Source organism: Solea solea, chromosome 14, assembly GCF_958295425.1.
Source record: "Solea solea chromosome 14, fSolSol10.1, whole genome shotgun sequence".
In the NCBI taxonomy this organism is placed as follows: domain Eukaryota; kingdom Metazoa; phylum Chordata; class Actinopteri; order Pleuronectiformes; family Soleidae; genus Solea; species Solea solea.
Genome location: NC_081147.1, coordinates 10584273 through 10606809, shown reverse-complemented (window position 1 = coordinate 10606809; position 22537 = coordinate 10584273). Strand labels below are relative to the sequence as shown.

The window sequence follows — 22537 nt, the reverse complement described above, 5'->3', positions numbered from 1 at the left end:
ATGGGAGCGCGAGATCATCGTTGTGACATTTGGAAAGGGCTGAAAACTGAGCAGCGTGGTCCCGCCCACCAGTGACTTTGTTCAGTGGGTCTCTGCTGCTCAAAGAGGACGAGGTCACAGTTTCCTGACTGTAGGAAACTGCCAGTGTGTAAGAAACAAGAAACTCACACTTTAACTTCAGGCCACCAAAAATATGTAGTGCTGTTTTTGTGGAACACACAGCAGCTTTATTATATTATTTTATTATTATTATTCTCTAGCTTTTATTTTTTGATTCAACATTGATGAATAATTTTCTGTTTCTAAAGGTTAACGTTTGGTGATCAGATTATGTTATAAACCTTTCACAACTGATTTTATAAACCTTTCACAACTGATTTATAAGACAAAAAATAAATCTAATGTAATTCATTCATTTTCTATTTTAGTAAAACATACTGTACAATTTCTAAAACTATCTTCATAGCAACTAAACTGTAAATAAACAAATATTGTTACGAATGAGTTACCTTAACAGCAATGTCAATACATTAACAGCATTCATAACAATCTTTATACATGCTACATAGAGTAAAACAATGAGCAAGCTAAGTAAAAATAAATATAAAATACATACCTTCAGGTTTATTTGTGTTGCACATTTTATACAAAATAATCTAAATGTGCAAATTGATACAGATAGAAAAACAGAGGTAATTAGTAATAACAAGAAAAACTTACTCACAGCACTGATCATTTCACATCATATCTATCAAAATGCAAAAGCAGTTCTGTGTGAGCACATCAACACATTTAAGAAAGAAAAGAAACAGCAATAAACACTGTCCATCCATTTGCCATAGACACTCATTGATTCCCTTTTTTCTACAGTGCTCTTTTATATGTCGAGACAAAAAAAAAACAAAGCCACAGTCTGCGTGACCTGTCTCTCTGTGCACGTGAGCCTCTTTATTTGTCTGAACAGTAGTGAGTATGTGTGTGTCCGTTAGTTTTGGAAAGGGGGGGAGAAACTACTTCGATCCATGACGTCACCTGTGCTCCAGGTGCACAGCAGGGGGCGCTGTTTCTCTCTGTTTCGCTCTTGCACCCAACAGCAGTGCCGGACAAGTGATGCTGAGTCTTTCATCCATGGAAAGTAACCTTAAAACAATAATAATGATGAAAATATCTGGCATATAAACATCATGTTTTCAGACCAGCCAATGTGTAAGTTAATCTAATAACACCAATCATTTAATTAAAGCGCATAATAGGTAATATTTCTGTGGCCACTTAGTATTGATTAAGTTATACAGGCTATGATATAGTTGTATTGTAGCTGCTTATTTTTTTATATATATATATTTTGCCTTTCTCTGTGTGTGTGTGTGTGTGTGTGTCCTCTTTAGGAACTTTCTCTGGCATTAACACTGACCTTGTCAGGACCAGTAGTCCTCACAGAGACCAAAACCTGGTCCTAATGACACATAACCTCATTTCTGAGGAACTAGGTATGTTTAGGACTGAGATGTGAATTGTGGTAAGTTTAAGATTAGGGTTAGGCATTAACTGGTTATGGTTAAGGTTAGGGATAATGAGGCTGTCTAAATGAATGGAAATCACTATTAGTCCTTAAAAGGATAGCCCTACGAACCTGTGCGCGTGCATGCATGTGTGCGTGTGAGTGTGTGTCAGGGAGGGAGGGAGACAGAGATCCTCCCTATATGGTGTGCGTTGCACCATTCCCTGGTCTGTATTATGAGTGGTGGCCCTTGTGATGCTGCAGCAGCGAGGCGGGAGGGAGGAGAAGAGGGGAGGGGAGGGGTCGCTCCATCCCCTCGCGCCCACCGAATCCACTTCTCACAGCGCGCAGGCTGCTGGCGGGAAGGCACGAGAAAGTGAGAGAGAGAGAGCTACAGAGAGGAGGGAGGGAAGGAGGAGAGAGCGTGTGTGCCTGCGCGTGCGTGCCTCAGTGTGTGCGCGTGGACTGCACCACCGCATCCCGCTCACCGTTTCTGCAGGCGGCCATGCTCTGATGGCGAGAATAAAATTGACAGGCTTTTCTTTTCCCTCAGATCGATCCACCGCCGTGTCATTCCAGATGTGACTGACAAGCCGTTTTATGTGGCCCGCATTGAGTCCTGCGCTGTTCATCTCGGAGAGACTGTGACACCATGGCTTTGGTTATGGAACCTATAAGTAAATGGACACCAAAGCAAGTTCTGGATTGGATGAAAGGTAATGTTGGATCCCTTGATTGCAACAGGGCTGATCATGATCATGCATGGTATAGAGGTGGAAAAAGAGGAGAAGGAGGAGGAGGCTTGGTGGTGAAGATGGTGAGCAGTGGAGGGCCACACACTGTGTACTGTGCATGTGTGCTCTCCTGCACATCCAAACCTGCGGGCTGACGTATGTGGTTATAGCTGCTGCGAGTGACTGTGGTGAGACCGACTGAAGTCTCTAAAGTGGAGTGGATGTGTTTGAGCCGGTGCAGAGAAATGGATGTTCCCGAGAAGCAGGGAGGAGTGGAGGCTCAGCATTCTGTCATCCTGTTTGAGAGCGTACCCATCGCAAGCCAAGCCTATAGGCTGATGCTGATACTCCATCACCACCACCACCACCATCATCATCATCAGCAGCAGCATCTTCATCATCACCATCATCATCAGCAGCAGTAGACCACATCTCATCAATAGAGCTGAGCGATATTTCATTTGCTCTTTCGCTCATATGCTCTAAAGCCAGCACCACAATTGTGTGTGTGTGTGTGTGTGCGCGTGTATGATACTGCATGTACATCCCCCCACACACACATTCACACTTACACCCCCCCCCCCCCCCCCCCCTCACCCCAAATCCCCAATTTCAGTCATATAGTCAGTTACAGCACCATGGACATGGCGCAATGCCCACTGCCATGAGAGGCAAAGGTAGCGGTGGGTATGTGTGTGTGTGTGTGTGTGTGTGTGTGTGTGTGTTGCTCGCTCTGCTGGATAGGCTACATCCCTTCACAGACAGTATGAATGAGTAATCACTAATGCACATGACTCTCTCTCTCTCTGTCTGTCTTTCTGTGTGTGTGTGTGTGTGTGTGGTGGCAGGAGCTGTTCTCACACACTGGTCAGCTATTAGAGCTGTGACAGAAACTGTGGTAGGCCCACTGACACATAGACAATGGACATGGACAAGCCAAGTGTCCGCAATCCCTTCACGCAGGAGAATGACTTAATCACTACTTGCGTGATGACTCAAACCTAAACACGATGTCCCTTTAGCTACTCGTGATGTGTGGGTCTGCATTGGCTTCACCAAGGATACACCAAGGAGTTTCTGTATGTGTTCCACACGTTCCATTTCATCTCAGTGAAGCTGTGATGTCTGAGATTAAAGTCAAGGTGGTGGATGGGTCCTCAGGTGACATGCTGACGGAGTATGCAAGTTAAGTGATTACTCCAGTGTTCCTGGTTTTACAATTGCTCTCCTGAAGCAGCCAGTGATCGAGTTATAGCTTCTTTGTCTGTTTGGAAACTTTTGCTTCTGCACCATTCATTAAGAGGGGCTGAGTGGAAATTTGATTGGAGATCAGATTACTACCAAGATAAATGTGGTTAGGGGTCTTGAAACATGCAAAATACAATATAAAAGTTGATTTAGGATCATTTCTTCTCAGCCACACAAAGTGTAACTCATAAATCAGTCCACAGGATATCTAAAAAAGTTAAATATCAGTATTCGGGGCTTGGGAGCCATCGCAGAAACTCTTTTTCATGTGTGCTACTGTTTTGATCATGTTGTTATTTTATGGACAAGTAAGTTTAATCAATGCGCACTGGGGCACCTGAGGCTGCAGCCTTCTGCAGCGGTTCAATTCTGGCTAATAGTCATCTTCTCTTTACCACTTTCACGCTTTTACTCTCTTCTGTTCAATTAACGGGAAAAGCAAAAAATAAATAAATCGAAAATGATGTGCTAAAACAAAAATCTACATGTGGAAGTTTCATGCATCCATTTTATCCAGGGCAAGTCAATAATTCTCACTGCAGGCTCCAGCAATGTTATAGCAGGTTTGAGTTATATGAAATAGTGTATTTGGACCCTGAGTATATAATGTTATAACTGAATAATACACTGTGAGATATCCTGGTTGTAAGGAGGAGATACAGTTCAGAACAGCATGTCCCTCAATCTCCAATTACCATCACTATGAAATGACCAAAATAGTAACTGAATGTTTAATACGACCCCTAAATGCAGAAGAAGAAGGACCTGAATGTTACAGTTGAGCATAAGGAGACATCGTGATTGTCCATGATTCCAACCTTTGAGCTTCAATGCTACGTTTTTTATGGTTTTTACAATGTGTGCATGTTTTGAGAAACACCCATCATCAGTGAAGTGAAGTGAAAGAAAAATGGACACACTTGCACCAAACACATTTGTAGCCCAATGCTGTCTTTGTTGCACTTGTGCCCGTTTTTGGTGAACAGCGTCTTTTGGCTTCTTTCAGATGACGAGTTGAGGCCCAGACTTCTTTTGTTTTTTTGTTTAGTTTTTTTTGACATTCGCCAGCATCTCCCACTCCCAGTTGTCCCTGTTCTTCTGTTGTCCCAGTTTGTGTTTTTTCTGCAGGGCCTCATGCATGGGCCTTCATTTTCTTAGGAATAACATCAAAGGGTAGTATTAATCTGTCTGTGAGCGTACACTTTCTTGTCTCTCTGGAAGCTTGTCATCTTTCTTACATTGAGCTGAGTGGTCTTGTGCCAGTTTTAGGGTGCAGTAAGTGTATTTTTGTGATATCCCCGGCTTGAAAAGTACTTTCTGTGCACACACAGGTATGAGAAACATAGGCACAGATAGCAAACACTTGTCCTGATCTTTAATGACAAAAAAACGTGTCATTTTGCCAATGTAACAACACCTTTAGGTGACCTGTGAGTCATGCTAGTTTCTATTAGGATTATTCCCATGCCTTTACAAGGCCGCCCTGGTAGAGAGATGACAGGAAACAGTGAAAAGAGAGCGATGCAACAAAGGTCCCCAGCCAGGCCCACAGCGAGGACTCCACAGTCGGTGCTCGGTGCCCTGACCTCCAAGTCATGGGAGCACCGCTGATGCAACTTTCAGATGATCTGCCTCGCAATATTCTCATTACTTATACAATATCTTTATTGATTTGACATTATATCCCTTAAAATTGAAAATCAAATTCATTAGACTCATATTGCTTTTGACATTTGATATTGTTATCTATTAAACACATGTATTCACTTATGTTTTTAATGAATAAGACAAAGTATAATAGTAATAATTAAATTGTATCCAATATGACTATTGTTTCGCATATCTAAAACAATGAACATATTCATATATGCCTAGTTAGTTTTGGTCTGTTTACTCAATACATCTCAGAAAGAATACCCAATAACAAGTAGAATCTCCTACGTTCAAAAATCATCACTTATCTCTTTAACGTTTCTTTACTTAAATTATATTATGTTCATTTGTTTTATGTTAAAGTGATATGAAAAAATATTAAAATGCACTTAACTAGGCCTACTAAAGGTAAAATATGTCATTGTGTAGGATGGCTTATTTCACAAAGTTATGCTATATATAAGTGCAGTGAATATACTGAGTTACTTTCCACCACTTATGTTAGTCAACCTTTGGTTACCTTTTTGTTACATTTAGTTTGACTCCACTTTTAAGGAAACCCTCCTGTCTAAAAACAACAGGAGACACCTTTTTTTGGGTGCAAGCTGCACAAGCTTCATCCAGACTCTGCGACAGCGGTGGACCAGGGCTGTCATTTGAAAGAATGTGGGACACACAGAGGGACTGGGAAACTCTGCAGTCCAATTGAGACAACCTGACACCACTAGCTCGTAGCTATCAGGCCAAGCAGACTGTACTGTGTGTCCCGCTGCTGTAGAAGAGGTGCTCCAGCAGCAGAACACTGGTGAGGTTCACAGAAAGATGACTCATTTGTTTTGATTTGAGCACCCACACAGAAGGAGTTTCCTCCCTCTATCTGTGTGTGTGTGTGTGTGTATGTGTGTATGCTGTTGGGTGCATGCAGACTCAATTGATGTGTAAAGAATGACGTGCATGGATTTGTGCTTTAACGCTGAGAGGCAACAAAGAAAAATGGACTTCTTCTCCTCTGTGCTGTGTGTATGTGCCTCACAGGATCACCCTGCGCTGTCACGTGCAGTGTATCGGCAGCCTGCTGATGCATATACACTGTTTACTATTCCTGCAGTATTCTCTGCAGTGCTGATACATTGGGACAAAAATAATCCAATAATCAATGTGATTCATTCAATATCTATTAATATTGGGACTACAAATAACTAAAATATCATTTTAGATGAATTATTGTCTTGATCTATACACATCTTATTCTACAGACTAAAGAGAACGTCTTTGTTTCTCACAGATCAGCACAAATATCACACAGTAGTCATTTTAAATATGTTTTGCGAATGAAAATGAGAATGATGATTTATTTAATTACCGTTCCCTCGTTTAACCCTACAAATAACTGGAATCACGAGATGTTGTCCACTCGTGATCTCTCATTCAAAACAATAAGAAAAAACATTTTTCATGATCAATGTGGGCAACGTGGGATCATGGGAACTATTGTCTTTTGCACTATTACGGGGAGAACTTTAGCCACAGAACACACAGCGAGGAACAATGAGTAGTTGTGATCCATACATTAAAAAGTGAAACATTTTTGCTAATGTAAGTGCTCTATTCAACAAAATACATAATATACCTTGTCATTTTTAGATATTCATCCATTCATTGGCTTAATAGGACACCAGAGCAAAGTACCCAACCCCCATTGCTCCCCGGGCAGTGCTCAGTGGCTGCCCGCTGCACCAGTCTAGGTTTCTAGAAGAGGGTGGGTTAAATGCAGAGAAGGAATTTCCCCTGCGGCACCGATAAGGGACTAGTTTATTATTATTGTTTATTTTTATGAGGGTCGAGGGGGGCGATGGTGGACAACTGATCGGGCGAAAGGCAGGGTACACCCTCAACAGGTTGTCAGTCCATCACAGGGCCACATAATGGGCCATGGCGTATTTCCACCGGCTCTACTCGCCTCGCCACGGCACAACACGGCACGATTAGGTTGCATCTCCACTACAAAAAAAGTACCTACTTAACGTGGGCGGAGTCATCACTGCACAGCTGAGTGAACCTGCGGTGACTTTGTTTTATACGCGACACACACACACAGGTGACTAGTGACTTTACACCAGACTCCTGTAGTTGTTTCAGATTTAGGATTGTTAAGTAGTTTTAACTGATCTACAATTCGGCACTGTTCGGCTTGATTTTTGTCCACACGTCTCTGGAGCACAGCCTTCTACTCCACAGATTTCAGCGGCAGCGGTCTGTGATGCTGCTCAAGATCGCCGGAGCTGTCCCTAAATACACCAGACTCCTCTGTTTAATATAGAGATTTCCCTGGTAGTTGTTGAAGATTAACCCACGTTTTTAGGATTAGTAAGTGATCTACATTTCGCCACTGTTCGGCTTGATGTGTGTGTGGGATGTCTCTTCCTGTGACGGCACTCTGGCCAGTGGTCAGTGGCCGGTAGTCTGACCAATCATCACATAGTCCCTAATCCCCAAATCTTTTTGGATGGGGAGAACATGCAAACTCCATGCAAAAAGGCCCTTGTTTCGACTGGGTCTTCTTCCTGCTAAGGCAAGAGTGCTAACCACGTGGGGATGTTTTTAGCTATTTTAATGCAAAAATGTTTTATATTTAAATGTAGAAGTATGTAGCAGTAGTATGCTACTGGAAACTGACAATGTTACTAAACACCCAATCAGAGAAGGCGTTTTTGAACGTTATTTGGTTGTTTGACTCTCCCGGGGTGTTGAGGGCAATGTTTACTACCGTTCCATACTGTGCCCCCGATTTAGTCGCCTGCTGGCTCAGTAAGAAAGTCTTTGATGGAAAACACGCTTCCTCTGGCTCTGGCTGTGTGCTTGTTGTAGTTTGAGCTGCATTAAAGATTAAAGAGCATGCCTTATTATGGGGAAACACATGCACACACAAGGAGAGAAACTCCTCCATTTTCATACACAAAAGAAAAGCAGAGGCACAGATATATACATGTGTGTGAGGAAGGCACACGTCCACTGAAATAAATGGTATGTTTCTACAGTGTGTGTGCACTCATATACCGACACACACACACTCTGGAGCAGCAGCTTTAAGTGGGGCATCAGTAGTCATGGAAACCAGATCTGATCGTGTTGGAGTCACAGCATGTCATAAGATGGGGAAGCAGCAACATGCTCGGATTCTTAATTCACATCCTATACTCTACAGCAGCATACATGTACCAAGTTCCACTGCACACACACACACACATGAAGACACACAAACAGAGCCTACTGTTTTACAGCCATGAAAGCAAGAGAATCAGGCAGGAACATGGATTCAGAAATGAGGAGGTGCAGAGCAAAAGAAAGACAGCCGGGGGGAAGAACTGAGGGCGAGAGCAAGGAGAAGGGTGGGCATGATGGAGGAAGACCAGGGAGAGCACAGAGGCGATGGCAGAGCGGTGCGGAGAATGGGAAATGCAGTGGGCATCATATCAAAGCACTTGCTCTATCCGGCTGCTGGGACAGAGGGGCCTGTGTGTGTGTATGTGTGTGTGTTGCATCTAGGATCTTTCGGTACAAACACTGAAATTGTTCAGTAGTCCTCATGGGGACCAAAGCCAGGTCCCAATAAGGCAGAACCTCATTTCTGAGACTCTGGTTTAAGTTAGAGGTAAAATGTGAATTGTGGCTTGTGGTTAGGTTAATGTTATGGTTACAGTTAGTACAGTCAGGGATGGGACATTGTTTAGGGCTGCCCAAATGAATGGAAGTCAATGTAGTGTCAGTCAAAACTGTGTGTGTGTGTGTGTGTGTGTGTGTGTGTGTGTTTTACTGGGGTTAGATTTGCACCTGTTTCAGGAGGTCACATGATACAGACAGAACAGCAGATGATGAATAGTTTGTATGAAAAATGATATGGAGATTCACAGGAAAGCTTAAAATGGCCACAGGAACAGATATAGATACATTCATAGTATTTCAGCATTTATGATGTTAACAGTATCCAGTGTTTCTGTCTGTGGAGATAACAGTGTGCTCAGCTGTCACCACTGTACTGCAGAGCAGGGGTGCTCAGTCCAATGGCTGAGTCTTTCAAAATGTTTCAGAATTATAAGAGACACTTGGGTGAATCATCCTTGTGGCAACATGGTTGCTGAGTCATTGAATATAGTCTTTAAAGGGTACTGTCATTCTGAGAAGTTAGAGTGTGTTTCCACTGATCATTAATATTGGGAATGGTGTTGACCACAAAAAAATGACATTACATTGTATATTTTTAACACTATGACTTGAATATTTGATCATTTCAGCAACCACAAAGTCAGATAGTGTCAAACTACTCACCATCAACGGAATAACCATTGAAAGGAACTACGGTTAGTGTTTAAAACTGGCACTGCCATCCCAGTTCAGAACATTGGAGAGCGTTGGCTGCTACGGCAATAGGCAGAGATTGAAAGTGAAAATGTTTTTTGAATTATCACATGATTAGAGGAGAGATAAGTGACAAGTGTTGTGTGTCATGGTAAGGTTTGGTTTGGTTTGAATGGTAAAGCCCTGGGTCAGGCTGGTGTTCTGACTGAGAACAGCACCTTTACTTAGTAGAAGGGTGTGTGCTGTGTCCGATGGCCGTGTAGTATGATGTGGCATTGGTGTGACAACAACGAAAAACGTCATTGAACACAACAGACAACACAATGGACAGAAATGGAGGACTGTTCGTCTTCGTATGAGAATAGATTCCAGGCCTTTACTTTGACTTGGGATGTTTACACCAATCTCAAGGAGGCGACATACCAGTTTACACCAAGGGAAGGGTGACAAAGAATGGAACGGTTGGGGCCAGTTATTTTGGAAATAATAATAATGGAAACACAAAAAATGGAAAACAAAAAACCTTTCAGTTATCCTCATTTTAATGCATCTCTAGTGCAGATCCTTGTTTTTCTGCTCCTCTGGTCAAGATCATTTTGAGAAGGGTAGTGAGGCCATTTCGGTTTGGTAACGGTTTGGTTTCCAGCACATACTGTAGCTACAGCTCCCTGTGTTTGATGATGTCTGCTGAGAACCTGCATGGTGAAGTGCAACAGTGTGAGCTTGGTGGTTGGCGGAGGGAGAAGCAAACGAACCAAAGCACCAAAACATAAGTGTTTACAGGGTGTAAATTGAAATTTAAATAGTGTATAAACTGGCTGCACCTTTGTTATCAGTGAAGGCAGCATTTCATATTTCCTTCAGTGACACTGCTAAATGCTCCACTTTGCAGTTATATTGTGCTGGGCAGGTAAGATTACTAGATTCTTTTTTTTGTTCCTAATCCCTAGACTGAGGACTGGTACTTGGCCTTGGTTAGGCTTCAAAGTAGACTGGATGTTAAAAAGCTGCTGCACCTGTCAGACAATATGCTATGATCATATCTCCAGAAAACAACCTTAGATAAGTACAGATTTCTGTGTATGTTGTACAATTGCTATGGCTGAATCATGCGGTTACAATGATGTCTACTGCACATCATAACATGTCATGTACTGTTTGCTTTGTAGCATCTCCTTTTCCCACGAGTTCAGGAGACTGCTAAAGTTTTTTTATTGTCTTGACTTTCTATCCACGTGGAACTGGCATTTTGGGAGTACTTTAACACTTATTTTTGAACATCGGGTCCCAGAGACCCCTGTGTTTTCGTGTACACAACCAATACGCTACTATGGGTTAACAATGATGTCATAGTCCCACCTCTCTTCTTATGCTGGCGTTCTCTGTTGCTATCTACATCATTGTCGTCTTGCTCCTTTTCTATTGCTTGGTCTTTATTTTTATTTCCTTAGTCGCCCTGGCTTGTTTCATTCTGTCGGTTTCTGTGATTGTATACAGTGTCATGTATACTTATTAGAATAAAGCTTTGTAACAGCTTTACAGCACCATGTAGAGGCTTGGCATATGTACTACAGCATTTAGACTTGTATTTGGAGCTCATCATCATCCATTCATCCATCTTCTTCTGCTTTATCCTCCAACAACCATTCCCTCTCACTCTGACATCTATGATCAATTCGCGAGTTTTCAATTTGTCTAATCCCCAAATCTGCATGTTTTGGGGATGAAGACATTTCCTGAAATGGAAAACTTCTTAGGGCCACATGGTTGGTGTAGTGGTTCGCACTCTTGCCTTTGCAGCAAGAAGACCCGGGTTGGAGTTTGCATGTTCTCCCCATGTGGGTGTGGGTTCTCCAGCTTCCTCCCACAGTCCAAAAACATACAATACGAGAATTAGGTAAATTGGACACTCTAAATTGACCGTAGGTGTGAGAGTGGATGGTTGTTTGTCTCTATGTGGTCCTGGGATGGACTGGCAAACTGTCCAGGGTGTGACCCCGCCTATCGCCCTATGTCAGCTGAGATTGGCACAGCACCCCCCACGAATCTCATGTGGAGGATAAGGCTGAGAAAATGGATGGATGGATGGAAAACATCTTAAATATGAGAAAGAAAAAGATTGTACAGGTAAAGTTCTCCTTTTCTTGTGGAAAACTTACCCGGTTCTTTGAGGTTGGTAAGATCTTTGCTTCTGAACTTCTTGCAGCTTCCTAGCTGACCGTGTCTCCCTGCCTCCTGTTCTTCAGATTTCCTCTTCACACCTCCCTGCTCGCTGGATTTCCGTGAGAAGGCTGTGATGCACTTGAAAGCTCACAAACTGGGGAGCAAAAATGCCACATTCTTAGGAATAAAACGTCATGACGTGATGAATATTTCACAGTAGAAATATTTTTAGTGAGTGTCGTGCCTTTTTCTCACACTTACTGAGGCACTTACTCCGACTCAGAACTCAGAGATGGGTGCAAGGTGGCAGGCTGGGAGTCGCTGGTGCTTGCTGCAGCTCTTAGCCCAGACTCCACTCTGACCCTAACATTCTCTCAGAGGAAAACCCTGGTTCGACCGTTTGATTTCAGTTGACGTTAATGGCCGAGCAGCAAAGTCACTGCAATGTGAGTTGTTCAATTTGAGCCGTAAATGGAGTCTTTTTTTATTGTGGTCTTCAACAAGCTTCGAGTCAATACGTGGAAAGCATTTTAATGATACAGTGTGTGTATGTTTGTGTGTATGTGTGCTCTTTAGCCGAGCTCCAGTGTAGCGTAATGAGTGGCAGCAAATGCAGACCCCTCACTTCTGCTCCTGGTTGCCTGGCAACCCTCGTGTGTCTGAAAGGGAGGGATTTATTGTGCTAACGCTGGGCTCTAACATTTTATTAAAGTGAAATTCAGAATTCAACTATGAATTATAAAATCTGCTTCTTCAAGTGTTTGTTGTTTGATGTTCAGTAAAAAGCTTAAGTGAAAAGAGCTTTTAAAGGCTCTTAAAGTGTGGTACAGTCTTTTTTATTATCAAGAGCTAATCACATTTGCACTTACCTTTTCCATTCCTAAATGTTGCTTTAGACTAGACACAAAATGGGTGATTTTTGGAACATGTATATTTACAGGAAACACTAGAGTGAATGTAGTGGAGGCTGGTGAGAGCACAGCTTTAATAAAATATCTTAATCCCTGTGTCAGTATTGCTCCCAAGGAATAGCGGAAGATTATGACTTAATGAAGTGAGACACATTTCTACACAATGACTTTTTTTGATTGTTAATGTACAGACCGGGCTTTGTTTGACTCTGATTGCACAGCATGGCCTACATTAATCAGATGTCAGTCTTTATGTTTCTTGCTGTGCCAAAACAGTCTGATGTGAGAAATCATCAGGGCGTCAGGAAAGAAGTCGTTGTCTGAGGTATGTCGTGACTGTGGTGGATTTTGACTAAGAACAGAACATCAACATGATTGAACTATCTGGTGAGATGAAGTACAGAGGGCCCCAGTGTAAAGGTGTGGATGTTTGTGCTATGTCAACTCAGCAGATGAACCCAGATCAGCTGTTTGTCCTCCAGGGCTCATGTGATGTCACACATGTGTGTGAATGTATGGCCGCTTTTGCATGTGTACACTTCTATACTTGTGAAAGTGCACCCACTGCAGTGACCACAGCAATCCAGCGTCCACAGTGTGAATGTGGCGTCTTTAAGGACCTTTTTGGGCATAAGTAAGTAGTCCTCGTGAAGACCAAAACCTGGTCCTAATAAACAAGAACCTCAGTTTCAAGGAACTGGTAAAGTTTGAGGCTAAGATTTGAATTTGGGTTCAGGATAAGACTTTGTTTCAGCTGTAAATGGAAATCAATGTGTGTCTTTTAAAGGACAGCTGTGCGAACTTGAGTGTGTGTGTGTGAGATGATAGTTTAAGAAGGCTTCCCCAGTAGTAGCGATGATTCTTTATTCATCAGTATAATGTATATATGTATATATATATATATGTAGGATGTGGAGAAAGGACAAAGGAGAAGGAAAAGGTGCTACAATAGATGAGTGGACACCTGGGGCTGGAATAGTGAGTTTATTTTTCTTGCATCTGCAGAGATGTACGATGGAGATATTGGTCAACAATTTTTTTAAGTGCAGTTGCCAGTCCTTGGATTTGCCCTATGATGAAATCCTGTAAGCTATAACATACCACATGGTAGGACATGACTACCAATAAAAAGAATTGCTACGCTTCAGGAGTGTAAATGGTGAAGGACAAATGTGAGAGTAAGGTAAAATCAGGGGGAATGAGAAGGAGGATTCATATTCACTGCACTTCCACTCCACTTGAGCATATCTCCACTAACATAGTGATATATCAGACTCACATAATCATATCTCACTTTCACCTTGCTTTTCCACTTCTTTGCTTTTCTTGACAGTTTATGGTTTGCTCTTCTTTCCCTTGCAGCTTCTACTTTAATTAGGTCCTCTTGTCTTCCTACTGTCGATTAAGATTTCCTGACACATGGAAATTTGATGTTCGTTTAGAATTACATTTGTGTGGTTCTCACTGAGGAGCTTTCTGTGGTTAGACAAGCAACTCCAGTGTCTTATCTTGAACCCCAGCTGCTGCTGTCTTTACCAACACTTAAATACTGACAATAATTTAGATAGACAAACGTCTACTGAATGTCATAGGTGTTTAGTTACAAAAACCTTAAATCCTTGTTCTACTTTTCAGTATTGTTTCTCATTAATTATAACTCCCTGAAACTAAGCAAACAACTGCAGAGGAGATAATTCACGTTCTGTTTACACCAGCAAGTGTATGCTCAGTGTACCTGAACGGTCAAGTGATTTTAAGTGTGTCAGCAGCTGTACTTCTGAAATAGAGCTACAACACTTGTCTGGACACAGATCTATTTCATATACACATTTTTTATGTCATGTTTAAATGAAAACGTAGTATATGGATGTAATCTTGGAGTAATAGAAATCAGCAAACAAGTAGGCCACCTCAAAATTGTTATAAAACTCCTGTCACTGGTGTCATCTTCTGGCTAACTTCCTGTCTATTGCTGCTGATTGGATAAAATATTATGGCTAGATAACTAGAAAATCTTCTCATCCTTTCAGACCCTGGAGACTGAGAGACCTGTGTCACTGACCAAACACTTACAACAGTAATATATGTGGGAATATAGAGCTAGAGAGTTCAACTAAAGGATTTCACTGACAGCAGCATTACTTTCAGTACCTCAGACAATAAAGTGTAAAACCAGTCTTTAATAAAGCTTAATGTAATGAGTACACTGAAAGAACATGGAGCAGAAACACTGGGAGTTGACCAGGAACACAAAAAAACAGACAAGACTTACTAACAAACCAAACCAGAGCAAACCAAACACACAAAACAATTGACCCAACCCAGACACTGAGGAGACTAAATACACTAGAGAGGCAGGGGCAATCAAACACAGGTGTGACAAACAAGACACAGGTGAAACACATTAGGGCGGGGCAGCCAATCAGGGAAGACAGGAAGCAAAACTAAGGTACACAGGGAAAGAAACACTTCAAAAGAAAACAGGAAACACTGAACTAAAAACTCAAGGTAAAGAAAACTGAAGATTTGGAATTTTGACGCTAGTCATAACACTTGTATGTATTAGCAGAACATCAAGTATAAAACAAGTATTGTTGCAATATACTTCATTTGTAAACATGATTACTGTCTTCCATGCAAAACCACTGTACTATTATTTGTAAAACACACAGAAACACATGGGATATGAAGGTCTGCCCACTGGGAATGTATTCAATTAAGTTTTCACCATTATTTGCTATAGTGTGAAGTCTCTTACTGACTTGCCACATTCACAGTCGCTCTGCTTTGTTAAATATATATCTTATATGTGTTAGTGTCGCTCAGTAGGCTTATATTATGTCTGGCATGTCCCGTGGCACATGGCACTACCACACTGTCTGCTCTCTGACAGCAGTCCTTCCCAGGGGCATCAGTGTTTTCCTCACAGCTCTACTCGTCTTTAACAGCATGCCTCCGCGGAGTCGTCCAGACCCTGAATAACAACAGCAGTTGTAATTGTATCTGTTTGTGTGACTGTGATTGATATGTGCGTTCACATTGGGACGGAGTGTGCTGTTTGTTTTTCTCCGTGGCTCTGTGCGCGTGTACACTTTGTGTGCATGGATTTTCTTCCTCTCATGCGTTTTTGCTCATTTTCAAGCAGGCCTGTTCATTAGGTCTGTGGGGAGGAGTGCTTTCTGCTGACTCTGTTTGGTTCAAAGCCTGGGGCTCTTACTGATCAATAGTATTCCAGACCTACCACGTTCATAGCTGACTAGCTCTCTGCATGGCAGGCAGCCGCGGCTTAACAGCGCAAAGTCGTACATCAGTGTTGCTCACATCTTTATAATTTGGACACAGCCTTAGTCAATCAGACTATGTATGAAACTCAGCGCTGTCACTCTGCAACTGAAATGTATTTCATTATAACTGCAGGTTATCACAGTGATGTGTGCAAGCAACATCAGATGACAGAAATCAGTGTTAACCTACTGTACCTTTTGTTTTGTAACTACACACTGAAGTCATTTCTGGCTTTAGGCTGGTTTTTTTATTTCCCTTTAGGCAAAATAAAGAGCTTTAATTTTCCTCCACACTCATATCTGACATCTGTGTGTTGCATCTAAATGGATGCAATCTTCTATAATCCTCTGTATATAAAACAACATCTATCAGTTGGTTTTTTTACCCTCTTCAGAGAAGAATTCTTTTCACAAACTAACAATAAAATATATGTTTTGTCTATTTCAAAAATGTAACGTGAGAGTGTATTGTTGTTTGTCTCTATGTGGCCCTGTGATGGACTGGCGACCTGTCTAGGATTGGCACCAGCTGACCCTCATGTGGAGGATAAAGCGGTAGAAGATGAATGAATGAACACGTTTCAATAATGAGGACTAACCAGTAGTGTTAGTAGATAGACATACTGTATCACCTCAGGCTAACCTGCATCTGTATTTGGTCTCTCCAGGTCTGGATGACTGTCTCCAGCAGTATGTGAAGAGTTTTGAGCGGGAGCAGATGGGGGGCGAGCAGCTGCTGCACATCACCCATCAGGAGCTTGAAGAGCTGGGAGTCACCAGAATAGGACATCAGGAGCTCATCCTGGAAGCCGTCGACCTCCTCTGTGCCCTGGTCAGTCAGCTTTTCTTATTCACATAAAGAATGAGTGCGTATACCCGGGACATTTTAGAACTGCGTGAAGCTGCTAAAATAAAAGGTGATGAACACCATTCTCATTGCCAGTGGCTGATCTGCCCTGTGGTGTTTCTTTTCACCCCTTCATCACCTGTGCATGAATTCTGACATCACAGACGTGCCAGAAACAAAATGAGTCAGAGGGAGAAAAAGCAACACCACCGTAGTCCTCAATGATGATGTAGTGGTGGTTACTATTTTGCATCTTTTACTTCAGTCTCTCTTTAAATCAAATGTTTAGATGATCTGATTCACAGAAATAACGATAACAAGTGCTGTCCCAAGATTTAAATAATAAAGATCACGACAAACTTAAATGCCAATGGCTATGCTAATGGGAATTAGCACATGCACCTGGGTCTTGAGCTCCCACTGACTGGAGCTCAAGCTGATTAAAACCTGAATGTGTTGCACAGGTTTCTGACCTGTGAGTGAATCCCAATTAAAGCAGTCCCACTGGGGGAAAAAAGACAGTTTAAATGCAGGATTACAGTTATTTTTGACCAGTGAAAATGAGTCATAACAGACTGAGTGTAGAGTAGTTTTAATAATAGATTGAATGGAGAAATAAACCATGAGCTGAAAGCTGTGGAGAAACTAACAAAAAGATAACTGAAAAGACTAAAGAGCAGAGAAACACAACGCTGCTGCAGGTTGCCAGCATGCTGCCTGCTAATTAATGCCAGTGCTTTGTCCCACTACTTTGGCCTGCTTCTCATTTAAATCTAAATTTTCCAAATTCTTTGCTGCTGCACATGTTCACACACTATTTAGAATTTGATAGTTTCAGCTATCAACAGTTACTCTGTGTTTAAGACAAATATATATATATTTATATAACCTTTGCTCTGTTAATCTTAGAATTACATTAAGCGATATTTTTGGTAAAATCTGTGAAGTTTGGGAACGAAATTCTCTTTAGGACAGATGTATATATTTGTTGGCTATCTTTTATTTTCCTCTTCCAGTAACTGACACTGACTGGCCAGAAAGATCCTCGATCATTTAGACTGCTTATTGTGCTCTGTTTTGGTCACTGCTAACTATATGCAGAGCCACCCTGCCCAGGATTAGGGAATTAGGGAGAATTAGGTGCTACCCTCTGTCCAGAGAGAGAGAAGGAGCGATGACTGGGGGTGTGTGTAGGAATAGGATGCACCTTATCTCCCAGGCACACATGGTTGGATTAGTTGAGGTTTGCCTCTGTATGTGTGTGTGTGTGTGTGTGTGTGTGTCTGTGCAAGCGCTAATCACCACCTCTTCTCATTCAGATGTTCCAGCATGGGAATGTGTCCCAGAGCAGCAATCACTGCAACTCAGCACACACATACACACACACACACGAAGCCAGGTAGACAAGATGAGTCACTAAAAAGTGTGGCGAGTATAGTTTTAAAGGATAATGCCAGTTTAGCCATCATCAGATAACACTGTGATGTAATTGCCGAGCTCAGGGAACACATCAACATCTGGAGCATCTGGATGAGAAACAGGAGGAAGTCAAACAAACAGATTGGTTTCAAACAAATCCCCATGTTAGCCAAATCTATTATCAGCCGTGACAGTGTGGCTGGTATTGTTTTCACAGCGTATGTGTCACCATGACTAAATGTGGTCCTGAAGACACCTACTGTAAAGCAAACAAAAGGTTGTTTTGAGGATTTTGGCAGGGGGTCTACATGGTCATACTGCACAAATTGTGTAACTGTGATCAAACTAAGCGGAGTTTGAAGTTTGAGGATGCTGGTGTGACCCATCAGTACTGAATAATTGCTGGTTTGCAACTTATCTGACTGTGCCACTGCTCATTTCTTGCACCACTGGCCTGAGATCACCATGTTCTTCTCGGCGACTACTTAAAGTGTATAGTTTTATCATAACTGACAGAATTAATGATTAAACTACAGAAATAAAAACCAAAGTGCAATAAAACAGAAATGCCATTTAAAGATAGCTGAACTGGACAAAGCTCTATAGCTACAAACTAAGAATAATTGGATAATAAAGGAAGATTCAGTGTTGTCAGCGATATAACTCGCCATAAGGAAAACAAAACCCTGTTTCTCTGGCTCTCCCACTGTGACCTTTTGGTCTTGCAGCAGGGAAAGGAGACATGGTACTGTGGCCAAAGAGCAATGCAAGTTTTTAGCACTGTAGTAGTTTAGTATGTATGTATGTGTGTGTGTATGTATGTGTGTATGTGTGTATGTATGTATGTATGTTTGTATGTGTGTGTGTGTATGTATGTGTGTGTGTGTGTGTATGTATGTATGTATGTATGTTTGTATATGTGTGTATGTGTGTATGTATGTATGTTTGTATGTATGTTTGTATGTGTGTGTGTATGTATGTATGTGTGTGTGTGTATGTATGTATGTATGTATGTATGTGTGTATGTATGTATGTGTATGTATGTGTCTATGTGTGTGTGCATGTATGTATGTGTGTGTGTATGTATGTATGTATGTATGTGTCTATGTGTGTGTGTATGTATGTGTGTGTGTATGTATGTGTGTGTGTATGTATCTATGTGTGTGTGTATGTATGTGTGTGTATGTATGTATGTATGTGTGTATGTATCTATGTGTGTGTGTATGTATGTGTGTGTATGTATGTATGTATGTATGTGTCTATGTGTGTGTATGTATGTGTGTATGTATGTGTGTGTGTGTGTGTATGTATGTGTGTGTGTGTGTGTGTGTGTGTATGTATGTGTGTATGTATGTATGTGTGTGTATGTGTGTATGTATGTGTGTGTGTATGTATGTATGTGTGTATGTATGTATGTGTGTGTATGTGTGTATGTATGTGTGTGTATGTATGTATGTAATGTGCCTATACAATGACGTTTTTGCCACTGTATGTTTCCAAGTGTGCAGAGAATCTTTAGGAAGACACACTGAGAAATGACTCCAACGTGAGCAGAAAAATCAGTGCTCATATTTAACAGTTACTTGACACCTTATACAGTAAATGTGTGGGTAAGATTTAGCTCTAGAGAACGACACTCTCCTCCTGTGGTTGTTAGATGTTGCCGTGCTTCAGCGGCTCTCAACACTCAGCGCATGCATATTGGCAAGAAAGCCACATGGATTCTGATAAAAAAAACGTTCTTACTCATGACGCATGGCAACATATGGGATATATGTCTTATCCTGAAGCACATACTGATGTGACACAAATCTGATCTGAAAATTGGAAATGGAATTGGATTTCTGTGTCCACACAGACCTCAACTAGTCTTGTAATATGGACATAGTTATAACTCAGTTATCTTAATTTGTGAAATCAGTACCACCTTCGTCCTCTAGGTAATTTGATAAACCTTTTTTTTCTGAATTTAATTGGAAGAAAAAGAGGAAAGGCACCATTCTGTAATGACACTTACCAAAATGTTAGTTAAAGGTCAACAGTCTGTTTGGCCTAAAACAGACACAAACGCATGTATATCATGATTGCAGTTTGTAATTACTCAGATTTATATATTTGTACTACACTGAAGCACCTGGAAGAAAAACGTGCCTGGATATTCTTATCTTGCAAGCTTAACATCATCTCCAAAACCTTAAAATATCTTGGCCTGAATAATATTTACATAGATTTATTTGGTTCTTTTGTTCAGTGATTCCTGTCCTGTGTGCTGGTTCGTTGTTACAAATCTCCATGGGTGTACATATTCATTTTTAAATTCTGTTGCTTATTTTAAAGTCATTTAAAAGTAAATGTTTCTTTGGGCTTATTACAAAGAACTCCTCACATGAAAGCTAAAATGAAAGTTTAATGCGATCATACATACACTGTTTTAAACATTCATGTAACTGCTCTTCACAGACATCATACCATCAACATCAGCTTTTATCTTTACTATCAGCTATTTTTTTTAAATCCTAAAGTGCATGTTCCAGTTTTTTTTATTAGTTATTATTATTATTTTTTTTTAATTCAACATAAAATTTTACCATTTTAGTTAGAAAAATGTTCATTTCTATACACATCATTCAGGGTTAAATTGAAAGGGATATCCCTACATATATATGTGTGTGTATATATATATATATATATATATATATATATATATGTATATATATATATATATATATATATATATATATATATATATATACATATTCATGTTTAAGACCAGTAAAAGTGGATACATTTACGTAATAATATTTACTTTTGAAAGAAGATAATTCAATGTGGCATCGAAACAGTTTGTTTTTAGTGAATGGTAGGAATATCAGCACAGAGGAGAGGCCACTCTACATGTAGCTGCTATGGCAACCACATCGACATGAAGACGGAGTGGGGGGTGGTTGCTGTAATGGCATTGCCCTCTCACTGTATTGATCTAGCACACACATATGCACATTCTGCTCAAATTATTTCACTGCACACACACACACGACATTCACTACATTACTACATTACACTTATATTAACTTAACCTAACCAGAACTATACTGGCCTAACCCTAACATTAACCTAACCCTAATCTAACCTTAACCTCACCCTAACCATACATCATATGTGCATCATTCTGTGTGCATCATTATTACAACAACACAGATTTGCACAACTATTCTTCTGAGGATACAACATTTACTTCCACTTGTTTATTTGTTTAATTATAAGGATCCCTTAAGGATATTATTGATCCATAAAATAGAACACAAGGCCAATAAAGGCAGTTGCAATCATACAAAAACAGCATTGTAAAAGTTGCCACACTGTGGCTAGCGCTGTTGCCTAGCAGAGCTTGCATCTTGTCCCTGCGTGTGAGTTGGTTTTCTCCAGTTTCCTCTCACGTCCAAAAACATGCTGTGGTTAATTGGACACTCACCATCGCCCATAGGTGTGAATGTGAGAGTGAATGGTTGTCCGTCTCTGTATGTGGTCCTGTGATGGACTGGCGACCTGTCCAGGGTGTGATCCTGCCTTTCGCCCTATGTCAGCTGGGATTGGCAGCGGCAAGTGGAGGATAAAGTGGTAGACAATGAATGAAAGATTATGATAATTCATTTGGACAGCCTTAACAAAGCTTTATCCCTGAGCTTAATCATAACCACTTCATGCCTATAACCCAAACCTTAACCTAACCACAAGTCAAATCTTAGCACTCCGAAATGAGGTTCTGTCTTATTAGGACCAGGTCTCCATGAGGCCTACTACTCCTGACAAGGTCAGTGTTTATGCCACAAAATATCCTAAAGAAGTAACAAATACAAGTGTATATGTACCGTGAACATATGACTGCATGTGCATGTGTGTACGTGTGTATACACACACGTACACACGTGCACATGCAGTCATTCAGAAAGTTGACACAGTGCATTATTGTCATGCTTCATCTCAGCACTCTGTACCCTGGAAAGAGCCGCATCGAGCTTCCGATCGAAGCATATAGGGCAGCGTAATTGCAGCTGCGCAAACATGTTCACGCGTAGTTCATGTACACATCCATGTTCACACAGAATACAGAAGATCATACAGAGCACAGTGTGTGCATGACCTAGTTTCCCTGAGATGCATAGTTGGGTGCTTTCTCTTCATCCCTCTTGTCTTGCCTCTTTAGTATCTCAGTTCCCTCATTTCTCTCTCTCTCTCATTCTCTCACTCTCTCTCTCTCTCTCGCTGCTGTTAAACCCTTTGTCCTTTGTTGTCGCTGTGGTCGTGACTGTGTAGAATAGTTCTAGAGGCACGGGAGGAATAGATATGTCTACCTCAGCCTGCACATCTGACTTTACAAGGGTATGAGTGCATCTTAATGTGTGTGTGTGTGTATCTGTGTC

The 22537-nt window shown here is 41.2% G+C and overlaps 1 protein-coding gene across 8 annotated transcripts in view; it reads left to right on the top strand.

The window, feature by feature from the left end:
- The first annotated feature begins 7 nt into the window (after window positions 1-7).
- si:ch211-26b3.4 (connector enhancer of kinase suppressor of ras 2) overlaps window positions 8-22537 on the top strand; it is a 58052-nt gene continuing 35522 nt past the window's right edge. For 4 of the 8 annotated variants that reach the window (XR_009242167.1, XM_058650658.1, XM_058650660.1 and 1 more), the window contains exons 1-2: window positions 1838-2217; window positions 16519-16682. Coding sequence is in view for 7 of the 8 variants with exons in the window: in XM_058650658.1 (XP_058506641.1) it covers window positions 2154-2217; window positions 16519-16682 (228 nt within the window). In the remaining variant the exon portion in view is untranslated. Of the gene's footprint in view, window positions 149-1832; window positions 2218-16518; window positions 16683-22537 lie in introns of those variants that run through there. The other 4 variants (XM_058650663.1, XM_058650662.1, XM_058650657.1 and 1 more) reach the window with 3 other exon arrangements.